This window comes from Oenanthe melanoleuca, chromosome 2, assembly GCF_029582105.1.
Source record: "Oenanthe melanoleuca isolate GR-GAL-2019-014 chromosome 2, OMel1.0, whole genome shotgun sequence".
NCBI lineage: Eukaryota > Metazoa > Chordata > Aves > Passeriformes > Muscicapidae > Oenanthe > Oenanthe melanoleuca.
In genome coordinates, this window is record NC_079335.1 from 114,213,440 (window position 1) to 114,235,809 (window position 22,370).

Sequence of the window (22,370 nt, forward strand, 5' to 3'; positions counted from 1 at the left end):
CTGGCATTATTTCATTTATCAGCTCTGACACAGTCCCAGGAGCAGCTTTGTGCTTCACTCAAAGCAAGGCCTGGCTTTTCCCAGCAGGGCTGCCTCTCGTGCACATGGGTGTGGCAGTAAGTAGCCCCCAAGCTGTACAAGGTAACAGAGTGACAAAAAGAGGATACAGCTGGAGTACCCTGGAGCTGAAGTGACTTCTTGGGAGAGAACCAACAGCTGGGCTCGAGGCCTTCTTAGTCAACCACAGGGAGGTTATGCTTGAAAAACAAAGTGCTTCACAGAACCACAGCTGGAACTGGTTGGTGGGTTCAGTGTCTCTGCAACCCTATTTAAGGCAGAGCAGGGAGACACTGATGGCAATGAACTTGCTGCATTATCTAGTTGACTATGTCTGAAACATGTAACTCAAGGAAAGGATCCACTAAAAAAGGAAGGCCTTATCCATTTAACGTTTTTACTAATTCAATATTAATTTAGTATTTTTGATCTTGTTCCTGATTGAGGTCTTCAAATGTACAACAGGAGTCTCTGCCACTTAAATACTTGAACTGTCTATGCAGATAATTAACAAACTCACAGACTTTTTTTGGTATCATAATTTCTATGATGAGTTTTTCTAAAACCTTTCCAAGGACTTCTCTCCAAGCAGTACATCCTGGAGTCCCCTGAAGCTCTGTACTTTATGCAGCAGGACTGTGGAGATTTCCCATTTTGGCTGTTGCTGGCCAGTGCTTTTTGAGGACACAGCCCATGCAAGCACAATCTTGGCTGAACACCCTCAGCAGCAGCACTGGATACAGGTTCAGGGGAAGAATTCCTAAGACTGCTGTACTCAACACTTTCAACTTGGGCCTAAACAGGATTATGAGAAAATATCTGTCAACACAACTGACTTACTTATATAAACCACATAAAGGTGGTGGTTTCTGAGAAGAAATGGCAAGAGAAGGAAGTCACAACACAGCAACTCCTCTTCTATAAAGACAGTAGATGTATTATATAGAGCTGGGGAGGGAAGTGTATACTCATTTGGAGAAGATTCAGAGGCTGTGACCTGAATTATCCTTATAAACAGACCTGGCATTGCTGCACAACTAATTCTCTACAAGTGCTGAATCAGACATTGAAGGTTTTTAAAAAGCTGACTAACAATCAACTGTATAAAGTGAAAACACACTGCTACCCATAGGAAAAGGCAGATCATCAAAAAACCAGAACAGTTAATGTCTTTAATATAAAATCACTTTTCCCCAAAGCAGCAGCACTGTATTACAGATGTATTACTGTTAAATTAAAGGACCATTTTCATCATTGAAGACATCTTTGTTAAAATCTTCCAAATAATTCATAGTCCATTTCTGTATATTTTAGCTTATCAAAATGCACTGGAAAAAATAATATAATTTTCTCTTCAGCAGTGTCACTACCACCATTTCTCAAAGAAAACACAGTTTCTTGGAACACCAATGTTAGTGAGTAGTTTGGATATAGATTCTATCATTGGAGGGGGACCACAGATGTACCATGAAGTATCATTGGATACGTGTTTCTCTAGATCCTTTTCAGATATTCTTCCCTCTGACAAAGAAAAAAAGTAGGAAATGAGATCAGAAATATTAATCATGAAGTCAATTCAAAAATGATGTCTGGTTAGAGGTATTTCAAGCACTCATTCTTAAAAATGCCTGGCCTGTTTAAGGATAATAGGTATTGAGATTTGGGGCTTCCAAAAATATTTGTTTTTCAGGGGATTTAGATCAGTTCTTCCACTTGGAATGCAGAAGGTATTAGTCACTGAGGAGGAACATGGCTTCATGAAGAAAGTAGGTATCTAACAGATACAGCAGAAATGGAAACATGCTGAAGTATGTCTTAAAAACAGTCAGCTTATCCTTCATCAATGTCACCTTAAGCAAAGTAAACAGCATTTGCTTAATAGTTTCTGGAATCAAGTCTGCAGTGGGAAATATCAGTGTGAAGTTTAGGATTAACAGAGGAGAACAAAAATTGCAAAGAAAACTTTTCTGCAAAGCGGAATAAGTACAGAAAAATTGTTTAACTCACATCTCATTTTGAACCTTTAAATGTAAAAATGCTGGGTTATTCTGCACAGCTTCATCCTGTAGGATCTAATCAAACTAGGACTTCAGATAGCATCTCTGTACAATGCCCTGACATTTACCTGTAATGTGTGGCTGCAGTTCTTTACAGATTTGTGAGTGCTGCTGGGTGACATGGAAACAACATGTGATCTTTCCAGGAAACGCCTTCATCAAACCAAGAATATTTTTCTGTAATGTTAAACACACTTGCTTACACCACAGGCCATTAAATCAAAGCAGATGTATGCACGCAGTCCCAGAATGCCAGTGATTATTACTGAGAACCAAGACTTTGCATTTCAGCACTGAGAACCTGATGGGTGTAATTCCACAGGCCTGACCTCCACACACACACAGAGAATTCCCACACTTGGAATGCAAATACCCTGCCAGCTATGTTAGTACTTTTCTCCTTTTCTGACATAGATTACAATCTGCAAGATTTGGATCTAAGATCCAGTTAGGTAATTTCCCAGTTTTTTCCCCTTATGAATTCTCAGTATTTCCTCCTTCCACTTCCATAGGGGTTTTCAATTTAAAAAACCCCTTGCAGTATGTATTTACCATTAGTTAGGAACTTTTTGAGTCTTGTCTGATAAGGTCACTAGACTCTTTACTGTCTCATGTTCTCAAGTAAAACCAGCTACCACATATTGCTAATGTTATTTTTACCAGAGTAGAAAGTATAAAATCATTTTCAGTTCCCTAACTCACAGCTGTGGTAAGTTACCACCAAACCCCCAATAGCTTCAGTTCAAATGACAGCAAAAAAAAGAATGTCTTGGTCCGATGCTGTAATTAGTTCTGAAATCAGGATTTAGCTACTGTCTAGATTCAGCATTATATATTACATTCACTGCTGGAACAGACACTGGAAATCCCTTAAAATATTCTGAAATAAAAATTTCTAGGTAGATTCGCTCATTTTGGTAAGTGTTTGCTTGTTAACTAGTTACTACACTGAGTCTGCCCTGAGTTGCTTAACAAAACAACCTAGAAAGATTCTACTTTGTAGAAAATCTGTTCTGATTCCCTTCAAGGACATGGGATGAAGAGCAGCACATACTGCCACTGCTGTACAGTGTTCCACCAGCACCTCTACTATTGACTTGCTGTCTTTGTACCCCTAATGCTGTTGCTTCTATCATTTGCACTAAGGGTATTTCCAGTGCCTCAGCCTGTGACATGAGAACACATCTACAGTGAGGATCAGACCCCACAGTGGCACCTCCCTTCGCCCTTGTCAGCACATACACAGCTGCTCCTTCAGGGACCACATCCTCCAGACCATCAGTGATAACCCAACAGGTCCTGCTGGAGACTGTACACATCCTGTACAGATGTTTGTCACAATAGCATAACGGCTGCTAGAGATTATATTTCCTCAATCCTCTGCACAGAAGTGAAGAATTTTGACAGACATGTTCTGGATCTGAGGGACATGTGAAGAATGAAGGAGGGATATATTTTAAGCACAGTGCATGACACTGTGTTCTCTTCTGTCCCAGAAGCTTTAGTGCAAAAGTTCTGCTGTCATAAAACCGCTTAAGTGAATGTCAAGAATGTCAGCACCAGCACCGGAAAAACCTGTGCATGCTTGGAACAGACTGGGAGATCAGTAGGTGGCCAAAAGGAAGAGCAGATTATTCTGCTTCTCGCAACAAACAAATGACTTTTCAAAGAAAGCAAATATCTCTCTATCTATAAACACGGTAGAAGTACAGAAATAAAACTAGTGATGGATCCTATACACAGTTTCTGGAATCATGACAGCTCTTCGTCTTTATCTTACAATCAAAAGCATTCAGTACTTAAAAAAAAATCCATAAATAATTTTAGATGCTTCTTTACAGAAGCTGTGCTAATTTGACAGTAAAATATTGTCAATAACCCTTAACAGCTGAGTGTCACATCTGATCTTTAACTGCTGAGTAAATGCTGGTGAAGTACTGCACAAGCAGTTTTAAAAGCAGCTATAAGTCCTTCATTCATACACTAGTACTTATTAGCAACTAATGCATTATCAATAGAGCTGTTATTTTAGAAGTATTTCCTTTGGATATAATTACTCTTTTCTAGTCTTTACATTCAATACAATCTTTACTTAGACTATGTGGTTACAGTAGTATAGTATACATGCATACTATTAGTGTGTACATATATATATATATATATAAATAAATATATATATAATCTTTAGTATACTATGATGCTTTTACAAGATCATAGTAAAATGCAGGGATATAGTAAAATTTAGGGGTAATTAACTTACCAAAACCAATGGGAGCAGGTATGTCCAGTAACAGCCTTAATTTGTACACTGGCACAAGCAGTTAACAAAACACACATGGGATTTGAGGCAGGAAGTGACTTTTGTCTCTGTACAGTGTCTCACACAGAAGGACTCTCTGGAATTTGGTAACACTGATATACACACTAGTAGTAAATAGCTGAGATCTGTATTTTTAAAAACTTTTGATTTACCTTAAATAAGAGCTCGCTTGTATTTTTTGCACTGTAGTACAGCTTTGCTGTTCCCAATTTGTGTCTATTTCCTTTACCCTCTTGGTATCCATGAAGATCTGCTATATGCAGCAGTATAGAAAACAATGGGTTAATTCCAACACCCCCTGCTATCAGCACTAGGTTTACTGGGGAGTCACCAGGCTGAGGATCAAAGAAGAAATCACCTCCCACTCGCAGAGCCACTTCTGAGTCAAGAGTACACTAGGATGGAAAAGAAGATATTTAATTTCAGAACTAAGTGCAAAAGTTGAAACCTTATTCTTTTTGCATCCCAGTCACAAGGTTTGCCAGGCTGTGATTTTTATTTTAATTGACCAGTGAAGGCAAAACAGAAGGACTTTAAAATATACACACATTTTCCAGCTATCTGAAGTACCCCAGTGTCTCTAGGGAATCTAGTTCTACTTTAAAAAGTTTCAGTCTTATGGTAAGGCAGGATGGTGACTCCCCCTTCTTATCCCCATAAGAGTTGAAAGAGGAACAATTCACATAGAGTTTTCCAACAGCAATATGTGGTTGTGAAAACCCAAGCTCAACATGTGAAATCACACTTCTACCCAAAACCAGCTTCATGCCAAAAAAGGCCTTCTTATGAGGTCACAGAAGCTTAAAATAAGTTGCGCACACAGAAGGTTTTTCCATCCCCATTCCTTAAAATTACAAACCACACAGAAGTGAAGTAAGTATCCACAAGAATATTTCTTGCAGAATCACTTCTGCATTTGCAACTTCAGAGACAAAGAAGAAAAAACGGGAAAATCCTCGCTCTTACTCTCCACTTGTATGCAAGAAATTATTTCCTAAAGAAATGTGTCCAAGCATGTTTTTTTATACACAGAAAACAAAAGCTATGACCAAAAAATCCACTTGGGTCAGTCTCTCCTTGATAAACCAGCACTGCATCCTGGTCTGAAGGGTGAAGCTGCAGTACAGAGAAGTCAGGCGAGTTCTACATCACTGCAAGCTGACAGAATAAATAAGAGTACTTAGGCCAATATACAGATTTTAAAAGATGAAATGAAGAGGGATAGGGAAATGAAGGAAGGTGGGAATGGAGGAAAGACAAACACGGTATAAGCTGCTGAAAAATTACCTTAGAGAATGAAAACACTTCCTTCAAAGAATTATTTTCATAGCAAGAAACAGTAAATTGAAACAAAAGGAGTTCAATTAATGAAGGCTGCACAGACAACTAAGGTCTAAATGTGTAACAATTCCACCAGGAGCAAGAAGGATGCCCTTGGATGTATTGCAAAGAACACACGGGTTCCTAAGATAGTGAGCATGATCATTAAAAACACCCAACAACTTTCTTGCTTTTCTTAATTATTGCAGAACTATTGTCTCTCAAGTACACTGTAGGACAATGAGCATTCATTATCTGAAACTGATTTCTCTCTTCCTTGTGAAGTACACTGCCAGACTTTTCCACCATGTTTTACTTTGGTCTAGAGAAGCATGAATCCACATGTGTTCCAGATTCATGTGGCTTAAGGAGGACACAGAATATTCCCTTTGAGGAAATAAGCATTTTTAGGGAAAAACAAATCTCACACCTGCCCCTTAAGCAGCCATAGTTCCTCAAGATTGGACATGGGATTTGGGAAGAATCTCTCTTAACCAGCAGTCTTCCAGGTATTTCCATGCTTTGGCCATAAGAATGACAATAGTAAGTCAGTATACAAGAAAAAATAGTAAAATTCTGGAGTAATACCATGAGAAAATGTCATCCTTTAGCCTAGTTTTTAAACACAGCTCAGGCAGAGAAGTGAAGCAAATCAATACATTACATGGATATTTTTAAAGAAAAAGGCTACATCTTCCCAAAGTTATATAAAGTACATGGTGCTAAAATTTACTGTTTTACATACAGTAATGTTAAGAAAAAATACCTGTAAAAAACACAGATACAGTGAGAAAATGAGTGCTAACTATTCCAATAATATTTTTAACCTGAGATATCAACTTCCTTTACTAGTAACTTTTAAACAACTAAGCATCAGCTTTGTCACCATATATACAGCATTTTCAAATTCTAGGTTGCTGTTTTTCCTGTTTGTTTCCTAAAGAAAAGCATGCACTTTTGTTTAGCTAGAAGAGTCCATGTATACCCTGGAGGTTTCTCCACAGCATCAAGTTTGATGTAGTTTACCCCTTAACTACAGATTTATCTTATAAATTCCAGCAAAAAACTCAGCAATAAAAACTGATTTACAACATCAAAAATTCTTAAGTAGTTTCCAGAGACTGTGAAAAGAACAAAAGTTGATAGGACAGATCACTGATGAAACATGGCTTGTATTATGTCTTTATTAGAAAAATATTGTGTATTTTAAAGAATATTATAGATATTCTGAAAGGTTTTATCATTTCAGAAAAACCGATCTAAGAATCTTCCTTGGCTCCCCTTTAATAATGTAGATCTATCTGTGATTTATCAATGATTCCCAATTTATATTTACAGAAATAGGAATTATGGAAGGTTATCAGAGGTAACTTTGTAATGTATAAAACTGCCTGTTTTCAGGAATGTAAGTTAGAACAGAGGTTTCTCAAAGTTCCTAAATTCATTAATTCCAAAGGAGTGAGAACCCTTATATACACCAACTATAATATCACTAAGTTCACTCTAAGCACAAGCTGTGTCAAAAGATCACAATAACCATATTTTCATATAAACATCCAGTTTCAGTCCCTTACTGAAAAAAAGGATTTATGTTGTATCCAAAGTGCTTGAAGAAGAGTCAATGTGAGTTTTGCATTTAATAGCACAAAATGGTCTAAAAACACACACCATCCCTTTACCTCAAAACAAAACAAAAAAGCAAGCCAAATCTCACAGTTAATTCCATTTACCTCAGTGTGAATCCAGTGAGCAGGAGGATGAACAGTGTGCTTTACTGCCAGCTCTAGTATTCCTTCTCGTTCTAACAGGCCAGGGCTTGAACATATTGAGAATCCCCCAACTACAGATACTCCAGGAATAAAGAAATCGACCCTAGAAATAGATCAAACACAAAAGTTTAAAAAACAGAAGCCAACATGGACAACAATAGCCAAAAAATGTGGCTGCCTTTGTTTCAATTATCTTTCCTTTACAACATCCTAATTTCTGTAACGTTTTCTGAAAAGGGAGTTAACCTTGAGTAACATCATTTCCTTAGAATTATTTTCTTTTAGACCCATGTCATCATGTTTGCTAAACTAGAAGATTTTCAAACCATTCTGCTTTTAGCATTAGATGTCACATCTCACAACAGACTAGAATTCTAAGTGTTTTAAATAAATTATTTGCATATTAGAACAAAAATAAGATTATGGTCTGCTAGAGTAGCTTAATTCCCACTCTTTTTGGTCCCTTTGATGGGCTCTTCAATTTTCAAACGTAAGAAGATTGGCATTCTAATTTTAGGGAAATGAATTTATATTAAACACTTTTTTTTTTTTCCTGGGTAGATTAAATATCTGAAATAAAATCAACAGTATGTAAAAGATTTTTCATATAAGAAGTCCACAACTGGCAGCAGAACTGCAGCTCCCTCTGGTGGCAGATATTGCTTCTTAGGTTATAAGAAATTGAACCGGAATAAATTCCTACTTTTTTTGTTTCTTTCAGCTTAAAAGTAAACCATGCATGAGTTGGTACAGATAAGAAGATAACATGTAGCTAAGCTTCTGCAATACCAGCCATTAGAGAGTATGGAAGGCAAGCCATTACTATATATGAACTATAATTATGTCTCATGAAAGTAAGGTATTGATAAGCCTTGATGAGGCTTCCAAATAATTATCAGAAAAAAATTACAAGTTGGTTTGTGATCTATCACCTGAACTCTTCTATGTTCCTTAAATCTTTAAATGCTTCTGCTTTCTACAGCACATAACAAAATCCCTGTATTTCAAAATAAACCAAATGTTTATAATTAGTTGTGCTGCTCCCCTAAGGAAACAATCACACTGATAAACAATGTCATGTACTAGAGAACCATTATTCAATTCAAGCCTGGGTTAGGCTGGTTCAGTATTAGTTAACCGAGGATGCAACAAGAAATACAGACTGGCTTCTACTGCACAGGTATCTTCTTTAAACAGCAAGGCTGTATTCTTCACAGAGATCACAAATGCTTGAGGAAAGATAGAAGCACTTTGAGTAGTTCACCACTTTTTGAAGAGAAAAAAACCTTGTCTGCTTACTTCACACAAAATTCACCCTTTGAAGAAAAACTTTTTTCTCTCAAAGAATGTATATAGTGTGACAATTTTTAACTTTATGCTTGTCATATCTTGATGGTGCATAAAGATACCTGACTGCAAAAGAATGGTCTACAGCCAAAAGAAATGGAGAAGGCTTATTTCAGTGTCCTCAGTTTGTGCAGCCCCACTGCCCGTGGGGCCCAGCTTTACTGACAGTCAGGCTCAGGGGGCTGAGAAAGGTCGACTCTTCAATTGCAGTGTTTATCCTGCCAAAGGACATCTCATGATGCTACTGAAGCCCTTTACCTCCCTCTGGTGGAAAATATTCTTACTACTTAAGATGAACTTAAGGAAAAACATGAGAATTTAGGCTGTAAAGTCACAATTTACATTCAAGTCAAAATGCTCTCCTTGTCATGTAAAGGGAAACCTTATCCGTGCCTGGTGGGGAGACACACAAACATTATTGCAAAACCTACATCAAACATGGTTTTTACCTTTCCCAAATACTAATGCAGATGTATTTTTCCTTTGCCAAGTACTTAACTATGAGAGATTTCAAGGCACAGTTTACTGTCTTATAGTGGGTGGACTAGCTCTGATGGTTTGTCTCAGCCACGTTAGGAAGTTTGAAGGGGCTCCTGAAGAAATGCTGCCTGTGACAACCTAAGGGAAAAGAGCAGCAGAAGGGAAAAAATGGAAGAAAACCCACAAGGAGAGGCAAAAAAAAATGTAAACTAGGGAACTCAGGGTGGTTTTTCACTTCCCTCCTTTTAAAACCCACCTAACCTTAAGAAATTAGTAATAATTACCCATTGCTGGAGTAAGATATCAGAAACACTAAAACCATAAAGCTGCTACTTCAAAGTATTTGTAACATGCATGTACCTCAATGCATGTTTTAGTAAATCAAAAGGTGTAACAGCAACAAGTCTCTTATTATTTGAAGTCAGATAAAGACCAGTATCTGGCAAAGTGCTTGCAAAAAAAATTCACTTTTGCTTCTGAAAAACTCAGTAGTTAAAACACTTTCAGGAAATGTAAACATTTTAGTGACAATCTTTGGCTGTAACATCTTACTATAGCAAATCCTAACAAATTAGCCTTTTCTGCTCAGGAAAATGTGTTGTTTAGTACTGCTCATCAAAAAAATGCAACCCCAGTTTATAAATACAAGTACAGAGAATTTGGTGTGTACCTTAGCATTAGAACACTTTCAAGGAAGAAGAAAATGAAGAAGAGTAATTATAATTAAAGCTTTCAGTTTTCAGCATGATAATTTCAAAAACATTTTTGGAGGGGTAAATGTATTTTGCAAGTACTGGCAAGCAAGAATTTAATATGAGTCACTGCACATGTGCAAAAACTGCAGCAAATTACTTCACAAACAAATTATTGCTAATCAGCATCTTGTGTTCTGGTTCTAAATTTAAAAGCCAGCATATTAACACTCCATGAGTAACATATGCTGTTAATACCCTAGCAGCTATACTTTGATTTCAGCAAAACCACTTTCAGATGGCCAAAGCCAGTAAAAAGTTTAAGAACATTTAAATGTCCATTGCCAAAAGCAACTACTCCTAGTTTTAAATTAATTTCTAAGAGACAAAAAAAAGTTACTGAGTGAGAGTATTTTTAACAAGGAAGGATGTCAAACATGAAAATCCACTACTTCCTTGGGAAAAAAATTGTAAAATTGTTTAAACAAACAGCTAATTGTTTCAAAGGCTTAATAATTCAAGGTTTTTATTTTCAAATTTGCCTATTTATATTAATATATTAATCCAACCTAACAGGCTTAATTTTCAGAGTGGAAACTTAAAGGAAGAGAAATAAAGAATAACTAAGTAACTTGCAAATCAGCAGTCTCAGCTCTACTGTAAAAACAACTAGAAAATAAAGACAGCCTGCAGAATAAAGTGCAGTGAACTTCAAAGTACTCCTGAAAAAACAATGTGATATAATAAACCACAGGAAAACACCAAAACAGTATAACTGAACATTTAAAGAATATCCACTTCTGCCCTTTTAATAGTAGTATTACCATTTTTTATAATGACTATTTAAAAATTATGCCAAATATCAGCTCTTTGACAGAGCATCCAATAAGAAAACATTGTATTATATAAATTAAGAACTTTGTCCACGGCCCAAGGATCAGAGACCTTTCAGCACTTTGTTATAGTGGACTAGTAATTTCCCCTCTAAATATACCAGAAGGTCTTACCATTGTCCTGCTTTGAAAGTAAAATCCTTATTTGCAATTGCCAAACGAAGCCTTTTGACTGTCTCTGATTCATTGGTGATTCCACACACTTTTGCTTGTGTAATTACCTAACAAAAGAAAAAGAAGCCATTATGATATGTAGATAATTTGCAGCAAAAGCACTCGAGAAGTCATGCATGAGACATCCATCACTTCCCATGTTACCCACAGCATTTCATTACCTACAGCACCAATATTTTTCACTGAAACAAAAATGGGTTCTATCCCTGGAAGTGTTCAAGGCTAGGCTGGATGGGGCCCTAAGCAACTTGGCTTAATGAAAGGTGTCCCTGCCCATGGTAGGGGGTTGAAACTGCATGATTTTTAAGGTCCCTTGAAGCCCAAACCATTCTATGATTCACTTAAATAGTCATTGAGTGGAGAACGGTGTTTGTACTTGAAGTCTATCATGTCTGTCACTTTCTCTAAGATTATATACAAACTTACTTTATTTCAGTTGAAGAGAACATAGCTGTAAAGAGAGGTGATTGCTAGTTATCACTTATCAGATTCTTCAGGTATCTATACAAGACAGACACTCCTGCATCCTCCAGCAATAAAGTAAAAAGATCTCTGCTATGAAGACTAAGGAAACTTGTAAAAAATCAGTTGCAGATGAAGTCCTAGGGAGAATTCTGGATCTAGATTGATTCAAGTAACTAAATGCATCATTAAAATGCATCTAATGTTAATGCATCTAATGTTAAGGCATCAATGAAAGAAAACCAACAAGCCTTGTGCTACTGCATTTAACTCCCTACACCCCCATATGACCACAGGGAAACCAAGACATAAGATCTGCTGGCTGGGTAACAGAGCAGATTTTGCTTGGCAGCCACATGGGAGGAGACATCAGAGCCATAGCTGATACTACTTTTAAGGAGTTTAAAAAAAACAAAAAAAGAAAATTGAAAAGCAGACTTTGCAGAAAGACTCACTGGGGATGAGCACCCCATTTAAAATTCTTTGATGTCCATCAGTGCAACATGGATTTTTCATCCCCTCCCTACCCTTCCTTTTCAGTTTTTTTTGGACCATAATTATTAACCTTTTTCCTCTACAAAGAAAGCAATGTCCTAAATATTTTCTACACAGAGCAATACACAGATTTTACTGTTAAAAATGCTGATGTCACTTACCACACAAGGAAATACTCAAAATACCACCACAACTCTACTATTTCTCATTTGTCTAAGATCAAACAGATAAAAAAAAAAACCAACAAACTTTAAGCAACTATGCTGTAATTTAAAACATATGTTAGGAAATTAATTTATTCATAAAGCAACATCTGAACACAACCCCTGTCCCATTAAACAGCAGGACATTTGCTGATTTAAAATGAAGTAGCATGGATTCCTGTTCCACTTTACCAGACAGTATTAAATGAGGAATGCAGTCAGTCAAAGTTAAAGAGAAATGTCAGATACATGACTTCAATGGTTGTTTTGATGGAAAAGTGTAGGAAAGGGACATTAAATTTGGATCTTCTTCATTCCCTTCTTTACTCTTCAGTACACTCCTTAATTTGTTTTTTGGCTGAGAGAGCTGCAAGAGTACTGGAAATTCAATTCTTAATTGGTATAAAGTTATTTCAAAAATTAAACTTGAGTCAGGGTGATCAAAGACATTCAGCCAGTATATTGGACCATCACAAGGGTATCCAACTGGTCAGAGCAAGGCTGCAGTGAGGGGCAGGAGGGCACAGGACTCTGGATTTTACAGCTGTATTTCAAGAAAGCATTAGTCACTTTTCCTTGCCTTGATCCTTCACATTATCACTCTTCAACAGGCAATGTTCTATAGCATTCACACTAACACAACACAGATTTATGAGTCTTTCATCTTTTACAGGACTGAAATGGCCAAATAAGGCAATATTGGCTGAGGGAAGCCAACTGCTGATTATACGAAATTTAAAACCAAGCAGAGGATTTAAAATAAACTGATTCTAAAGTGGTCAGAAATAAAGCAACAAAGAATAAATCAAGCCTTAAAAAAAAAGAAACAGCATAATCCTCTGATATGCAGAGAATGTGCAGTAGCAAGAACTGAGCCCTGCTCTTTCACCTATCTCATACAGCTTCCTTCTCTTCCTCATGTCTTACAGTTCCCTGCGCCAACCCTGAGCTTCCAACACCTCATAAGGATCCATTTTCCATGTATTTTTCAGGTACTGACATTGAGCAGAGAAAGGAAGCAAGCCAAGCAATAAATAGTAAAAAATTCCCATAGCTGCAACAGTCAAACGATGGCACATTTTTTTTGTGTCAGAAGCAAATGAGAACTTGCATTGGTCTGTGCCTGTCTCTATACCCATTTTCTGGGGTAAACAAGATCCACCAGAACAGCTGGATGTCCACTAGCAACGCTGATCTGTACTCAGGGAAGAGCTGGCATTAGGTGTGAATAGCTGAGGCACAGCTCCATGGTTCTCACAGCTCTGGTGACAGACAGATTATCCATCTACAGCCCATGTCACACAGTGCTGAATCTTCTATATATCCCCTGCACTCACCTTCCTTTTGGGAAGAATGTGACTTATTCTCCACTATAGTTAGGGAAAAACTTAGCAGAGAAGGACCTCATGTACACCCACTGACAGGTGTGTGGCATATTTGCATCTACTTCAGCTTATTACAGAAAGGAAATATCTGTATGAAATACAAGGGTATGCTCCCCTCTGAATGTTATGAAAAAGAATGCTTGCTGCTCAAAACAGATCCAGAATAAGCATTTCTGGATTTGATGGAGAACAATGCTCTATCTTCCTTATATTTGTGAATTAAAATAGATACAACTGAAGATCTTTTTTACAGCTGTCTATCATCTCTCCCTTCAAAATGTCTACAGTTTTTGCCTTACTGCCTGTGTTATAAAAGGACATTTTCTACATTTTTTAATCTCAAACCTAAACTAGAATTGTAGAAATCCATAAAAATCTGCGAAGTCTGTGTAGAGATGATGGGTATCCCTGTGATTTCATTATTTATTATAATCCATACTTGGCTAGAAATCTATTGTTTCTTGTCCAACATAAAGTAAACAGCATCATATCACTGAAATTTTTTTTAAAATTCATTACATTTCACCCATTGAGCACTAAGTATGCTAATTTTCTACCAGTGACAAATATAAGAAATGAGGAGAAAAAGAAGTAAACCAGACTCCAGGAAGAGGCAAAATGGAGCCTAAGAATTGAATATTATAATCCAATATAATTATCTTTGCAGCAAAAAAGAAAAAAAATTACTTACATCCTAAACTACAGAACACTAACCTCCTGTCGAAAATTATTTGCTGTCCTTTCTAGATGATCCATTTTCCTTTTTGATTTTATTGTGCTGCAAGAAAAAGCAAACAAAGATAATTGTAATTTTGACAGCTGTGCTACTGTCCCTTACTGATATGAATTTCTATTAACATAACAATTTACCAGTGTAATCCAGACTACAGATGACATAAATCTAAATAAGAATTAATACTAAATAAATACATAATTGGGAGGTAAATTAAGCATTTATAGGTCTGTAGCAATTTTTCAGTTTGATTTTGACAGTCTTACCATGGCATTCTCTTAAATAAAACAAGGAAGTGGATGATAAAACCTACCCGTTTCCTGTGCAGTAACAAAAAGCAGAGTGTCTCAACACCCCCAATGAAGAATGAGAGGGAAAAATCCTGCTCTGAGCACCTCTCAGTAACTGAGGAACAGTGCAACCCACATAAACAGTAGCATGAGCCATCATGACCAGGCAGTCTTCAGAATCACTGGTTCCTGAAAAAAATTGTAAATATTTGTTAAATTAAGCATTCAGTGTTTGACATGGCTTGTTTTCAGCTTTTATTTCCCTTAAATCAGAAAAGCCAAATCTCAGCTGGAGCTAAAACTAGCAACAGACAAAGTATAATGAGAGGGAATTTTGAAAGCATGAAAGTTTCATTAACAAGTGAAAATGTGCTCCATCAAGTGAATGGATGTTATGCCCACTCCTAAAGGTGAGGATAACTGAGGTTCTTGTTAATAGATTCCTTGGGGCAGATAAGAGTGAAATGATGCTGAATGACCAGTGTTTATATATATGTACACACACACATATATGTATAATGCAGGTTTGTTTTAGAACAATTTGGTTGCAATGTAAAGGAGATACAGAACCCTTTTGGTTATCATCTACAGAAATGAATATAAATGAATAATGAATATAAAAGTATAAAAGAATCACTTAAGAAAATACACAAGGAAAAGAAAGGAAGAGAAAGAAAGGATAAGAAAAGATAGTGGGGAGGAAAGATACCATCACCCATGGATCCAGTGACAAGAACTGATTGTTGCAATTTCACTTAGTCAAAGTGATGGAGATCTGATCCATCAGGGGTGAGGGAAGACCACAAAACACAGATTTCAATGGGTTCAATATGTTCAGGCACCTGCCTGGGGGGAGTTTTACACTGCTGTTCCAACACTGGGGATCATGTGCAGTGTCTGGTGGAAGGCCCCAGAAATAAGTCTGGGGGCACTTTAGGGTCTTTGATGGGTTATAACACCCTCTAAGCCTTGACAGCTGCCTCATGCCAGTGTATCTGAGCCAGTTCTGCCCCAAAGGAAGGGATGAATACCTTCAGGCCCAGGTGTGAACACAAGTGACCTGATCCCTTCTCTGGGAGGGAAGATTTACAGCTGGCCCAGCTGTGTAAGGGAGGACACTGGAATGATAAAAAGCATTCTCCCACCTCAGCAGCACCTGCTTCTTACTGGCCTTTTCTCTTATGTGGCTCAAACCCAGCTTATTGCTAAACAAAGGTCAGTTTGCTGTGGCCATCCTCTGGTGGTGGTGCTCACCATCCCTGCCCCTGGTGCTCTTATGCAGATCAGAGGATACCCACCACACACAAATTTCTGCTCCTACCCTTCGGTCCAGGGGGGCAAACCTGGCCTCAGCAAAGCCCCTGCAGCTTTTCCAAATGGATGACTGCTTGAGCCATTAACCAATGTTTCAGTCTTCCACAAGGGAAGACTTGCACCTTGCCAGAGATTATATGGAAAAGGCTGAAGTACTCGACGTTCCTTTTGCCTCTGTCTTTACAGGCAAAGCCTGCACCCAGACCTCTGCTTGTACCAGTGCTGGTTGGAAAGGAGAGGGATAAGTAGGAGCTGGGCCAGCACCTGCTGGGAGATGCTGGATGTACTCAAATGCACAGAGCCAGATGGGTTACATTCAAGGTTGCTAAGAGATACAGCTGACATGCTTGTCAGGCAACTGTCTGTTACCTAGGAAAACCACTTATCACATAGTCTCCAACTGACTGGGAAAAGACCTACTCGTGCTTATTTTTCAGGGAGGCAAAATGCAGTGTTTACATCTAGTCAGCACCATCTCAGTATCTGGAAAAATGCTAAGAGCTGGTCCCCTTAGCTGGGTGAAGACCAAGACAGCAGTCAGGAAGATGTAGCTCAGATTTACCAAGGGCAGATTACATTTGATAAATCTGAACAGCTACTGTGATGAAGGTCTGGTCACACAGCTCAGGGGACAGGATGCAACACACCCTGAGTGTGCTGTGGCTCCTGGCACCAGCCCCTAAAGCACACACATATGTTAGCTACCAGGGCCAGATGGATGGTTGGAGAGGCTGAAAACTTGTCTGGGCAGAAAGAATTGAAGACCTGATGGCTTGAAGTTGCTTCACTTGTTAGCTAGTGACAGTAAGAGTACCCTGCGGTTGTTATTGGTGCTGATACAGGCCAATAAATTTATCAGTAACTTGGATGATGAGACAGAAGGTGTCCCAGTTCATGGCATGGTGGTTGGAACTGGATGATCTCTGAGGTCTCCTCTAGGCCATTCTATGATCTGCAAACTTGTGGATGATACTATGTTAGAATAGCAGAGCTCCCCTTCAAAGTGCAATTGAGAAACAGGGCTGGAAAGCAGAAGCCTCATGACAAATGTCTACACACCTGTGACTGGCTTAATCCAGTGTGAACAACTGTCCTGCTCCAAGCAAGAATTCTGATTGAGTGATGCTCAAAAGTGCCTGCCAGCCAACATATCAGTGATTTTAAATTATGCATGAAAAATCAAACACAGACTATGCATTCTCTTTCTAGTGGTAAAAAAAAGGTTCTGGGTGGAGAATTTTGTAAACTTTAATTAAGCCTGTTTGTTCACAGGTTTCTTTAAAAGCACATTAATCCCTCACACTTCCACATACCCTACATAACACATCTCTAAAGAGTAAAGAAAGTGGAGGACACTCATATGCACTGCAGTGGAAACATGGTGTGAAGCTTCAAAACCACACGTTGGAGTATGGCAGAGAAAGATAAACTGATGCACAACATTCAAGATTAGTGAGAACTACCCTTCAAGTGTAAGAACAGGTTCATAGAGAGCCAAGAGATATTCCTTGTAAATCGACCTTAATTTTTCTTAAAAGGGATTAGCACAACTCTCTATCATATATCATCACCCATCAAATTTTATTTATTCCATGATGCAGTCCATTGCTTCTTTAAAGCATTAACACTTTACTTTAATTTAAATCTTTCCATGCATTCTTTTAAGGCATATAATTTATTTTCAAGATGTTTTTCATTTTGAATCCCTTGAAATTGAACTGATTTAGCTTGTTGAAAACTAATCAACTCTACACTCTCTAGGATTTCACTAATAGCTGCATTGGTTGGTCACTTAGTAATCTCTCCTGTTTGTAGTCTTGTATGAATGAAGGCAGAGCTTCCCTAAATTAGGCTGCTCAGAAATGGAATACATTTACAGTCACTACTCAAAATGCCCATTTTCAAGCATAAGAAATGCTTCCTTCAGCTTTTAACTGTCCATAATTTTTAATAGTTTCTCAGCATTTAATTCCATAGCAGCCTGCAACTTTAAAAATGGATTTAAAAGTCTTCTACTCCCAGTGAGCAAATTTTTTTCCACAGCATCACAGAGTACTTAAAGTGTACTTAAGTGTTTAAACAAAACATTTTAGTACTTTCCACATCAAATGTATAGATGCTGTTGATAACAAAAGTATTAACAATTCCAAAATCTAATGAAGTCCCATTCCTCTACCTTGGCATATTATCTATGAACTCATCTCAAAAATCAGTTTCTCAAATTCTTGAGATTACTTTATGATCTGGAATCTTTCAGATAGCACATCACTGTTATAGACATCTACATCTCCAACCAACCTGAAGTTCAATATCAATACATAATATTGGAAACAAAAGAAATGCCAGCCTAATTTTACATTCACAGCTGAAAGACCTTATTGATACAACTACTTTAAGGCTGAGTCTCTATCCTAAATTAGAAATAACTCTTGAACAGTAGTTCAAGAAACTTGCTCCATATCATCACTTTCCAAACATGAAAAACACAATTAAAATAATTTGCAATTTTTACTCTGCAACCAATAAATTCCAAAATATCATTTAATGAGTCCTGGTTCTCCTCTACCACATACAAGTGTGACTCATGCCTTTACAAAACATGAACAGCTTTTCCCCCATCTGTCACCTCTGATTTTTTCACTCATCCAGCTCTTTGGCAATTCCCTGCCCTCCATGAAGCACTGTGCTTTAGCTTCACAGGCTCCTGTCAGATGGGATGTTCTCCCTTTATTACTCAAGCCAGTATAGGAACAGCCACGCCAAATACCCTCTTTTTTCACAGAGGTTGGAAGGACCACAGTGGTCCCATATGGCCCAACTTCCCTGCTCAAGTAGGGCCATTTGAGAGCACATGGCACAAGATTGCATCCAGATGGTTCTGGAATATCTCCAGTGAGAGAGATGCCAGTACCTCTGGGCAATCTGTTCCAGTGCCTGGTCGCTCACACAGTAAAGAAGTTCCTCCTCACATTCAGGTGGAGCTTTCTGTACATCAGTTTCTGTCCATTGCCTCTTGTTCTGGTGGTTGGAACCCCAAGAAGAGCCTGGCTCCATCCTCTTGACACCCACCCTTTACATATTTACGTATTTTTATAAACCTCCTTGCTCCACAGAGCGAAACAAGCACTACTTTTCATGACTTCTTCCTCTCCTTACTTAAAACCAACGAGCCATTCATTTTCCATCCCCTCCACCGGCCCTGGGTTAGTATCTCTTGAGATATATATCTGCATCTCTTCTTTCTCCCAATCCCACATCACTAATCCCACTGTCTGAAGGGAGAATTACTTTTACTTCACCCGCATCACACTGAAGTGCAAATTACTGCGTAGGTTAATGCAAGGGAGTGCAGAGCAGGGCAGCAAGGGTACTTAAAAGAAGCAACACAGGAAGCGTTTTCAAAAGTATTTTCAAAAGCTCTCTCTCGGTAAAACACTCCTTTAGACAAACAGCCCTTCCTGCAAAAGTAATCACAGAAAAGGAAGTTTTCCGCCTTTTCCCAGGACTGAGGGGAGCACGGTGAGCGCTGGAAGAAGGCGGGGGGACGGCAGCCTGTGCCCAGCCGGGGCGGGCTGCACTGCAGCGCCAAGGGGCAAGGGAAGAACACAGCCAAGGGACAGGACAGGGACAAGGACAAGGTCGCGGCAGTGCCCGGCCACTGCCCCGCAGCCCCCGGGATCTCCGGGCAGGAGGCCAGGGCTGGAACCGGCAGCGCCATCGGCCGCAGAGGGCGGCCCGGCCACCGCTTCCGACCGGCGTGCGGGGCTCCCCCCGTGAGGAAAGGGCGAGCCAAGAGACTCGAAATGGCTGACCCTCGTCCCGCCGCCCCTCACCCTCCTGTCCCCCCAGCCCCTCCTCCCCACCGAGCCCCCCCGGATCCCGGGATCCCGGCCCGCTGCCCCCCGCCTACCCGCCGCCGCATCACGTCACGGCAGCCCGCCCCGTGCCCCCTCAGGCACCGCCTCTTCCCGTCCGCCCCAAGCCGGCTCCCTCCGCTTCCCGGCGGCATGGCCGTGTTCCACGACGAGGTGGAGATCGAGGACTTCGAGTACGACGAGGAGACCGGGACCTACAGCTACCCGTGCCCCTGCGGGGACCGATTCCTCATCACGCGGGTGAGGGGCGGCCGGGCGGGGCTGGGGGCAGAACGGGGCGGCGCGGCCCGTGGGCCGGGCGGGCGGCGGGGCCCTGACCGCTCTGCCGGCGCTTTTGCAGGAGGACCTGGAGAACGGGGAGGACGTGGCGACCTGCCCCAGCTGCTCCCTGATCCTGCGCGTCATTTACGATCAGGTGGGTGCGGAAGGAGGCAGTCGGATGCGGTTCCAGCCGGGTCTCTCTGAGTCGCGTTTCGCTGCCTCATGCGGGCAGCGCGGGGCAGCGTTTAAAAATCCGTGGTTTGGAACTACATCTGCTGCCTGATGTCTCGTTTTCTGGTCTCCTCCTGCCGTGTTTGGCCTTTAAAAGACGCCTCTACCTGGGAGGGCGTGGGGTAGTAGACAGGCGGGACGAAATCAGTGATGTGAATGAGGAGCTCCTGTGGCTGACTCCAGCAGCCCTGGCAGCTTTTCTCACCTCAGAGGCACGATACTGCTTTCCTGTTTTGGGAGACAGCTTCATGCTACTTATAACCACTCTGTTACCTAACCTGCGTGTATGTCGTGGTATTTGTGAGGTAGAGGAGGTCCAAAAACAATGTAAATCGCCTAAATCCCTGCTTGCTGTCTTTAGGAGCAGTTCATGCGGGATGAAGTCGTGGCAGAACCCTTGCCAAACAAGGAATTGGTCAAGTGCTGATGAATGCATCGTGGACTGTGCTGCTTTGGAATGAGAAAGTATGGGGATGGTGACTGGAAAGAGTTGTGGTTCTCCTTCTGGAAGTGCTTACTGCTGTGGGATACAAGTGCAATAACTATCTATCTTCTTAACATGAATGAGAGTTTACTGGGACATCAAACACATGAGTGTGTTTTGTTCCAAAGGGTTAAACTTTTAAAAAAAAAAAAAAGTTGCTCTGTATATTCCAGAAGACTTGAGGATTTTGATCCTGATTTACAGTAAGTCAATACACAGAAGAAGAGTGTGGAGTTAGGAAACTATAACATTTAGTGTAGCAGGGGCTTCTTAGCCTATGGAGAAAAACAGGCTTATGTGGGTATATGTGAGCGTGAAATGGCACAGAGCTGAAATGTTGGGAGGCATGTTTTAGGAGTCCATAGGACACAATGCCATACAGAGTTGACACAGTGCAGCTTTTCCCAGGATATGGGCTCATGTAGTTCCAGCCCATACTGAATATGGAGGGAAAATGAGGACCAGAGTCAACATTTACCCAGTGTTGGTAAATTGTCTTTACACCTGTAAGCACAGGGAAGGTGCAGTTGTCCATGTATGTGCAGTGAGTGCAACACTTGAGCTGGGGCAGATTTGTTTCTTAAATTGCTTCTAAAGTTTCTTTGAAAGAACTTTGGTAGTTGTTACCAAATGACTATGACATAATAATGATACACTTTTGTGTGAAATGGAGTCAATCTTTTTTTTTACCCCTACACAGCTACTAACGTGCAGACAGACTGGAACTCGAAGTGGATTGTATTTTACCCCTGTATACTCAACAACTTTGTGATTTGACTGTTGCAGTAGACATAAAATGGACTGCAGTTCTTTGTGCCATTTGTGATAAATTCCTCAACCTTTCTTTAGTAGATTCTGTCACTTCCTGGATAGGAGATGGACACATTTCACTTAACTAATAAAGACATTCTATAGGGTAGAAAAGAGTTGTGAGAAGATACTCCACATTGATTCCAAGACTGCTTCTTGAATTACAAGCCACTGCACTTGAATATTTACTTAAAATTGTGGTCACTCCTGTGTTTTAATAGGATTTGGCGTCTGTGAAGGTAAATTTGGGGAAAAGTATCTGTGAAGAGTTTATATAGCTGTTTTGCCCCAGGCACTAAAGATAAGCAAATTTTAATGCATTATTGCATTTAGTTTTTTTTTGTTCTTACAGCGTTCTTTTGAATGTTGAACATTCTAGTTATTTTAAGAAAAGGAGAGGAAAAAACCCTACATCTAGTTGGAAGTTTTGAATGCAGTAAGCACAACCCATATTTTCCATGCCTAAACCAGGAGGTGGCACTCGTGTTCCTTTGACATATGTGCTTAAAAAAAAAAAATGTTGCGGTACTTTGGTTAGCTATGCCTTATCAAGTATTTATTTTGACTATTTAAATAAAGATGTTTAAGATTCCATCAGTGGTTACAATGTCCCATTACTTACTCTGTTTCTACACCAGACATAATGATTTCCAGAGGTCTGGAGTTGCTGCTGCTGGGGTAATGATAGTGGAGGTTCTTCAGAGTGGTTATAAAAATT

The 22,370-nt window shown here is 39.6% G+C and overlaps 2 protein-coding genes across 4 annotated transcripts; one reads left to right on the plus strand and one right to left on the minus strand.

The window, feature by feature from the left end:
* Positions 1–1,186: 1,186 nt before the first annotated feature.
* OXNAD1 (oxidoreductase NAD binding domain containing 1) lies at positions 1,187–19,978 on the minus strand. Of its 3 annotated transcripts, none has more exons than XM_056483385.1 (9): positions 19,902–19,978; positions 14,701–14,866; positions 14,369–14,432; positions 11,050–11,156; positions 7,485–7,626; positions 4,793–4,829; positions 4,587–4,684; positions 2,183–2,291; positions 1,187–1,578 (listed from the first exon to the last, which is right to left on the minus strand). In XM_056483385.1, the coding sequence occupies exons 2-9, from the start codon at positions 14,835–14,837 to the stop codon at positions 1,424–1,426; spliced, it is 849 nt and encodes a 282-aa protein (XP_056339360.1). In that variant the 5' UTR covers positions 14,838–14,866; positions 19,902–19,978; the 3' UTR covers positions 1,187–1,423. The 3 variants fall into 3 exon arrangements, with proteins under 3 accessions (XP_056339360.1, XP_056339359.1, XP_056339358.1); XM_056483384.1 differs by having other exon boundaries at positions 4,587–4,687; XM_056483383.1 differs by having other exon boundaries at positions 4,587–4,829.
* Positions 18,987–22,098, plus strand: DPH3 (diphthamide biosynthesis 3). Its single transcript, XM_056483388.1, has 3 exons — positions 18,987–20,106; positions 20,207–20,281; positions 20,720–22,098. The coding sequence occupies exons 1-3, from the start codon at positions 19,795–19,797 to the stop codon at positions 20,783–20,785; spliced, it is 453 nt and encodes a 150-aa protein (XP_056339363.1). The 5' UTR covers positions 18,987–19,794; the 3' UTR covers positions 20,786–22,098.
* Positions 22,099–22,370: the final 272 nt, after the last annotated feature.

Excerpts from the sequence above, each read along its gene's own strand:
- DPH3 (XM_056483388.1), top strand. The coding sequence starts at position 19,795 with ATGGCTGACCCTCGTCCCGCCGCCCCTCACCCTCCTGTCCCCCCAGCC. Across the intron at positions 20,107-20,206 it reads ACCGATTCCTCATCACGCGG|GAGGACCTGGAGAACGGGGA; the intron begins GTGAGGGGCGGC and ends GCGCTTTTGCAG. Across the intron at positions 20,282-20,719 it reads TGCGCGTCATTTACGATCAG|GAGCAGTTCATGCGGGATGA; the intron begins GTGGGTGCGGAA and ends TGCTGTCTTTAG.
- OXNAD1 (XM_056483383.1), bottom strand. The coding sequence starts at position 14,837 with ATGATGGCTCATGCTACTGTTTATGTGGGTTGCACTGTTCCTCAGTTA. Across the intron at positions 2,292-4,586 it reads CAAGCGAGCTCTTATTTAAG|AAAAATATTCTTGGTTTGAT; the intron begins GTAAATCAAAAG and ends TTAACATTACAG. Across the intron at positions 1,579-2,182 it reads ACTGCAGCCACACATTACAG|AGGGAAGAATATCTGAAAAG; the intron begins GTAAATGTCAGG and ends TTTCTTTGTCAG.